The sequence below is a fragment of the Hoplias malabaricus genome, chromosome 10 (genome assembly GCF_029633855.1).
Source record: "Hoplias malabaricus isolate fHopMal1 chromosome 10, fHopMal1.hap1, whole genome shotgun sequence".
In the NCBI taxonomy this organism is placed as follows: domain Eukaryota; kingdom Metazoa; phylum Chordata; class Actinopteri; order Characiformes; family Erythrinidae; genus Hoplias; species Hoplias malabaricus.
In genome coordinates, this window is record NC_089809.1 from 20,003,616 (window position 1) to 20,011,400 (window position 7,785).

Here is a 7,785-nt window from a genome sequence, read left to right on the forward strand (position 1 = left end):
ACAGATGTGGGGAATAAGATGGATAAAACCATGTATCCTCCCCCCACCCAGCCCTTATAGTATATTCCAACACAGGTCTTTGTTCACACGATGGTAATCGCTCTCACAAACCATAGGCTGCTGCTGGTTTGGTCTAAAATATCTTTCGTAATTAACTGATATCTAGCGATGTCATATGAAAGATGTCAATAAACCCGTAACTATGATTACTGATTCACTGCTTTCAGTCAGTCAGAACAAGGTCAGAATTTTCTGCTACAAAAAGCACTACCCACAGGGCGTTTGAATGCATACTGCACAGACTTCCCTTTGAGCTTACTTTACAAACACTGGGATGGCTCATCCAGTCCCTACCTTATGAATATGTGATCAAGTATATTTTAAAAAAGTGACTCCTGAAGACACCAGCTGTTCAGCAGAGACTTGCAGAGAACTTTGAGTAGCACAAGATATCAACTTGACTCCGGCAGTCACTGACAATCCTTTAGCAAACCTATAGGCTATTACCATAAAAATAAATTGCTTGGAGACAAGGCTGTAAACAAAGCGGCACAGGACATTCAACAGGAAGAACCAGATTATTCTGAGGATATTTGTGGAAATCTGAAAAGTACTCTACATTGACAGGGTTGTGGTAGTGCAGGAAAGAATAAGAAAAAACAATCAGCTGATAATGCTTCAGCTTCCTCTGTGTGGCAACAGCCATCAGTGCTGCAAAGTCTGTCCAACAGACAGCGATGGCCCAGTCACTTCAGGCTGTAGTTTCACAGTTTAGCATGAATAACATCAACATTACGTGGTAGTTTCGGGGAGACATCAGTGCTATGTCGCTGTCAGACAGCAGGTGCACCGCGTTCTGTGCAAACGTCAGCTGAGGGAAGTCTGTTTTTATGGCACCATATTGTAACAATGTCAGTGGTGCTCCCAAAATCAAGTCAAGAGATACAGGCACAACCTGACATGCTAATGAGCCTAGAGAGAGAAAGCAGCTTAAGAGGACATTTGACTGAACATTTAAGAGCCAACTTTTTTCCACTACTTTTGTTGCTTCAGGCACTGCTAATTGCTAGGGAGTCAGAGCACATGACTGGCCTTTTTTTAATAAATACCCAAAGCAGCAAGAAGGCTCTGAGGCAAATAAGGAATCGTAAACATGCCACTTGCGTTTGCTGAATGGAGCAGCACATCGTCTGTTGATGCAGCCAGATCTAAGAGGGAGGAGGTGTGGGTAGTAAAACCATTCTGTTTCAAAGGATCCAATAAACCAAATGGTTTAAAATGGCCAAAAGGGGTGCATGCTTCTGACTACACAGTACTCGCCTACACTCAACTGTGAAGAAAGACCACTGGATAGTAACATACAACTCGAAATATATTCTTGGTCATATTTTCATTCAGTGTCAGCTATAGATGATATTGAGAAACCGAACAAACACTGGGACTGCTGTGTGTTTTTCACATCACCATGTCGTCAGTGGAAGCTGAAATTTGGAACTGGATTTAACAGAGAGAACAAGCCCATTAATCACTGCACAATCACTTGTCTTCAAAACCGCAAACACCACAGTCTGAGCGCAGTTGGAGTATTATGAACTGCGAAGTGATATGATCCCTCAAACAGGTACGACTCGTCCAGGCACTGAGCTGATTCACGCAAAGAGAAAGATGACAGCTGCGTACTATGGGACATACTCAATAGGAGCTCGGCTTCACCACCAGGCACAGGAAATAGATTCTTGCCCTGTGAGAGTGAACATCAACCATGGCAGACATGTGCGGATGTAATGAGGAGAATACAAAGCAAGAAACTCAGTTATGTGCATTATTGATTGGGGAGGGGGACGTTTCTCTACACAAGAAAAAAGCACGTCAAGGATTTAAATTCAAACTACCACTAAATAAATTGATTACAAAATGGTCTTAAAAGATAAGAGTTTCAAGGAAGCCAGTAAGCTCCTAAGGGCAAATAGGGTTTGACGACTTTTTTAAAAAACATTAAAAAAAATAAATATATTCCACTAGAAAAATACAATTTCAAAATGTAGAACACACCGATTGCAAAGATTTGGGTTCAGTAAGGGGGCAAGCCCAAGATTCTGGACCTCAACCTCACACAAATACAAAGTCCTGTTTTTTTTTTTTTCATATTTGCCAGCTGTTTTTTTTTCTCAGAAAAAAACAATCACAGCAAAATTCTTCAATCCCGCCAAAAGCAAGGCTGTTTGAATGCCTCAATGCTCCTGAATTCAATCACAGCTGGCACAAACACAACTTCTCAAATTAGATTTGGTTCCTTAAGCCAGGACAACAGGCAGTTTGGGGTCACAGAAATGCTTTGGATTCCTGAGTCAGAAAAGGCAAAATTACTGTATTTCCTATGTATCAAGTGCTAACTTTTGTTGAGGGGGCTTTCACTGCCCTTTCCTGGGGCCTCATTCTACAACTCGGCTTAGAGCACACTCCCCAGAGTGTCTGTGTATACAACTTCAGTGTATATCCTCAGCAGGACACAAAGGTTTAGACATAGTTCATGTGTTGGTCTGCTGCCCAGCTATCAACGTTACAGACACTTTTCAAAATAGATTTCAGAGGATACTCTGATGTTCCTAAAAGCAAGAAAAAAAAATCTTAAGTTAGATTCAAATGTTTATTGAGTCTGAAAAACATCAGCACAAACAGAATGTGGTGTTTTAAAAGATAGCTTTAGCTACACATATCAAACATAATATCTGAAGTTGTATAATATTAGAGAAGTTTCACACATTTATTTGGAAGCATGAAAATGAAGGGCTTCTACCTTAGCGTTTCTGTGCTTTTTAAATTCAAATTATACATTTTGATTTCAAACAGCATTTTTCTGTTCTGTACAGCATATATCAAACATATTCTACAGTAAATGATCTTGTTTTCGTTTTTTCTGTGAAGATATTTTAAAGCTGAATCTTTCTCATACCATTAAGCATTTTGTGCTACATGCAGTCCCGTAGATGTCATTTATCACGCTACCTAGAACCAGTGCTGGAAATCCAATTTTCCAGATACAAAGGCACTTTATTTCAGTAAACTAACTCCTAAATTATGTTACAATTCTGCCTCAACTACTCTATGGGCTCATGGAGGGAGATAAGGTTATAGCACAATGGCTGTACTGATGTACATGTCACACAAACTAAATATGATTTTGCAGCAATCAACAGAGTTAGAAATCAGAAAGAGGGTTAACAGGGCAGAAAGAACCAACATACCGAGCTGAAAGGGGTCAGCAAAAGAGAAGCTGATATAAAATAAAGGTTTTAGCTAGCACTTAAAGGCGCTGCGTTTAACATTTCTTAACAGTAAATAAGCGGCTGATTGTTTCTGGCTGATATGTGAACGGGTGAACGGATGACTTCTCAGATAACCAGCAAACATGTTTACTCAGAAGTGAGCGAAACGAGTGGATTACATACTATTTGGAAAGTAGCTCTCAATGCGTCGAAAGACAGTCACAGACATGAAGCAGTACCAGCACAACACCAGCACGTCTGAGACAAAGCAGACAGACGGGCAAACTGATGGTACATTTGCTTTTCTTTCTTAACTAGTTAGCTTAGCTAGCTTTGAAAAAGCAAACGACGGTAGGTGATATGTATCTGTTTTGAGCTAAAACAGTGCGCCTTAGAAGACCGTTAAGTTTTACTAAGGAATAACAGGTAGCAGTTAGGACATAAACATTAATTACAACACTAACGCCGTTGACGGCTGTTGAGATGGCAAAGTGGCTAGCTGAGAAGCTAGCGACGCTTACACTCTCTCTCTCTCTTGAAATAAATGTGCTAATTAGCCAAGTTAAGAAAATACATCTTACTACAGATAGCTAGCTAACTAACGAAAGCAACAAAGCTGGCGCTGATTAAAACCCGAGATATGTCTCGAAGAGCTCGAAAGTGACCGTTAAATGGCAACAAAAACGATTTACACCCATAGCCAGCTAGCTAGCGGTAGTGTTTGTAACGCTGTAGTAAACGTTATTCATTCAGTTTTGTGTTAGAAGTCGAGCCCAGTGTGGCAGTAACGTTAAAACCCGTTTCTGAAATATTTCGAATTTTTACTTCAGATTTGTTTACACAGGGATTTACTGGCACGTCAACTTTGGATTAGACGTGTTATTTCAATGCCATCGCCGTTTTACGAATCACAACATCAGGTAATAACTATGTAATAACAAGACAGGAGGGACTGGTCTCCTTTTTTCCGCCAACCAAAGGGAAAAGAGCTGAGATAAACTCGGAATATTGTGTCTAGCTAGAAAATACAACCCCGAAATATTTTACACTACGGTTTTGTGCACACTACACTAAACCATGTATGTCTGATCGGGACGTGTTGTTCCTTACGCATTGTTTGGTGTGGTAGTTAATGTTTGGGACGCTGCCCCGGACTGTGTGGGGGCTGCCAACTTTTCTAGGACGGTAACGTTAATCAAACACAACTCTCTGTCTCGGTGGGTTGCATTACGACTTCACTGCTGTTTCCTACAGAAGCTCTTTTCAGTCTCTGACCACGCTGAAACCCATCAAGACACTCCCCGACTGTCGGTCAGGGCTGCTTTTTCATTCCGGTCCCGTTTCTTTTCTTTCAAGCACATCCCCCTGCTCCCCCCCAAAAAAACGAAACAACAATAAACATTCCTGTGAAAGCACGGTACTCTCTCTGACCTGCGCCATCTTTGAAAAGAGTCTTTGGGGCCGGGGCTCCTTGAAACAAAGAGGAAAACAGCGAACTCTCCGACACTCAAACTTCACTGACACTATTCAGAAATACCGAGTCTAAACGACGGCATGGCGGCAGCTTACCTTCAGATTCGTGAATCCTAGTTCCAAAGAACAGGACTAGAAACAGGAGACAACAGGGTATTGCATCCATCCTTGGATTAGACGTTTTCTATACTAGCTGGTTGTCACACACACACTCTCTCTCACACACTCACACATACAACTTCTCTCCAGCTAGTGTGTGTGCGTGTGTATGTGTAGTGAGAGAGGGAGAGAGAGAGGCATGTGATAGGCTGGGACTGCCACTCCCCGCCCAGGCTGAGGAGGAAAAAACCCTCGCACACAGTGCTGCTGGCGGACACTGCTCTTCCCTGTTCCCAGATCAGACGATTAAGAGTAAACGTTCAGTTTTTGTATATTGAAGTAAGGTAGAAAGAATGTAACCTCTGTCTGGTTACAATTCTGGTTACAAGTCGAAATTTGCATTATGTCTATAGTTTGATTTCTTAATTAAAATAATGACGTATAGATTTGAGTAATTTTGACTTTATCTAAACTTGGTTTAATGACTCGTGTGGAAGTCTTGCCTTAAAAATAGATAATGACATACAAAGTCAAAATAAAGTAAATAAGTAATTTTGTCGACATTTTAAGTCAAAGTTTGGACAGCATACATTTTCTGGGAAACTAAAATTTTAGTATTGTTTTTGACAAAAGCCTAGTTTAGAGAAAATACTCCTTTTGAGATTAAAAGTAAAACATTCAGCATTATTAAAAACAACAGATCCTTTTCTCCTTAATGTCCGCATTGTATTTAAATTTATATGCATTTTGATAATGATTTTTGATATTACACTGTTTCAGGAAGAACAGCTCTGATCAGTGACTGATCTAAACCTGAAGTTTTAAAATTGATGTTAGAACGTAGAACTAGCAAATGAAAAAGATCTGAAATCATGTAATGGTGCTGTAAGAATTAGAGGAATGTAATGTAGAAAATCACCTAAAGCTCTCAAGTTCAAAGGCTCAAATGGTATAAAAACAGTTTAAAATACTGAGACATATTATTAATAAAAACACATATTCGATCAGCAGCTTTGCCAAAGCAATGTGTGTTGTTTTTCAACAGTATTAGTTAATTAAGGCGGCTGAATAAGAAGATGATTATAGCTTAAATTGCAAGTGGCCTTTAATTACTAACCACAGACAAATCAGTAACAGCCTTCATAGATATAGATCTTTCAGGTGTGCAGATGTAATCAAGCTTTAAAAATAAACCTACAAACCTTAATAGTTTTGATGACTTGGATAAGTATATGTTTTAGCCCAACCCATGCAGATATAAGTCACTATTAACAGGAAACCAGGGTGTTTTCTCATGTTTAGTTATGAGAGGGCCTTGTGTGGCTTTATATGGCCCTTTATGCTGTGATGTTAACTGTATCTTACTGTATGAGACTGTATCATAACCTTGTCTAATATTATCGCACTATAACTGTGTTGTATAATACAGCACCCTCCAAAACTATTGGCACCCCTGGTTAAGAAGTGTTCTTTGACTTCTAATAAATTCTTAAATATAAAATAATATAGGACAACAATGCAAAAAAAGAGAAAATCTAAGCTGTAATTCAAGTGCCTTTATTTTGTGGGGAAAAAATCACACATTAAGAAATAAATCTGTTGAATGAAACCATGTTTGCCACAATTATTAGCACTGCTGGTGTTAGAACTTTGTACAACCTCCTTTTGCCAACAAGACAGCACTTTATATTCTCCTATAACTCTTTACAAGATGGGAGAATACAGAAAGCACAACCTCTCTAAATCGTCCAGAGTCCTGGGTCTTCTCCTATGCGCTCTCCTCTTCAGCTCACCCCACAGGTTTTCTATTGGGTTGAGGTCTTGGGACTGAGATGGCCATGAGAGGAGCTTGATTTTGTGCCTTGTGAACTATTTTTGAGTAGATTTGGCCACATGTTTAGGGTCATTATCTTGCTGAAAGACCCAGTGACAACTCATCTTCAGCTTTCGGGCAGAGGCCACAAGATTCTGATTCAAAATGATGTTTCAAAGAGTTCATGATCCCATTTATCCTTACAAGTTTCTCAGGTCCTTTGGAGGAGAAACAGGCCCACAGCATCATGATCCTCCCTCATACTTAACAGCGGGCATGAGGTGTTTTCCTGCGTACTCATCCTTGGTGTTACGCCAGACCCACTTAGAGTGTTTGTTGTCAAAAAACTCTATCTTTGTCTCATCTGACCAAAGCACATGGTCCCAGTTAAAATCTCAGTACCGCTCCCAAACAGCTTGTTGGCATGTAGATAGCATCTGATGGTTGTTTGGGAGACCTCATAACCCTAAGATGCTACCATTCAATTCTCTTACAGTGAGAAAGTTCTTTGGAGAACTTTTTACTTCTCTTACCATCCTTCTCAGTGTGCGTGGTGGCAAGATACACTTGCGTCCTCTTCCAGGCTTGTCATTGTTCCAGATGTTCTGAACTTTTAATGATTGCTCTGACTGTAGATAAGGGCATCAGCAGGTGAGTGGCTATTTTCTTGTAGCCATTGCCTGAGTTATGAAGGTCAACACACATCTACCTTACTTGAATAGTGTGTTCTCTTGTTTTTCCCATGTTTTAGAGTGATTACGAGAAATAGGCCTCTGTGTAATGCCATATTTAAACCCCAGGGAAACAGGAAGTGAAGAGTTACTAATTAACAGTTCCTCGATACTTTGATCCACTTTATACACTACAGCTGAAATGAAATAAATGGTTCAAATATATTTATTTCCAAGAAATTGTTAAAGGTTCCAGTAATTGTGGAACAAGTCGTTTTATGGGAAATAATTATTTCTTAGTCAGGATTTTTTTCTTTTTTTTCACTTGAGTTGAAAGCTGCTTTTTTCTAAATTTTTTCAGAGTGAGATTATGTGTCTGCAATAAAATAATTATTTATTTTAAGGCTTTTAACACATTTTAACTAGGGGTGCCAATAATTATGGGGGGCGCTGTATTTACGTT

At 39.6% G+C, this 7,785-nt stretch overlaps 1 protein-coding gene across 1 annotated transcript in view; it reads right to left on the minus strand.

The window, feature by feature from the left end:
- Positions 1 to 4,969, minus strand: part of tgfbr1b (transforming growth factor, beta receptor 1 b) — a 58,763-nt gene extending 53,794 nt beyond the window's left edge. Inside the window, exon 1 of the mRNA XM_066682830.1 lies at positions 4,836 to 4,969. Within this exon, the coding sequence (XP_066538927.1) occupies positions 4,836 to 4,905 (70 nt within the window). The 5' untranslated portion in view covers positions 4,906 to 4,969. The remainder of the gene's footprint in view (positions 1 to 4,835) is intronic.
- Positions 4,970 to 7,785: the final 2,816 nt, after the last annotated feature.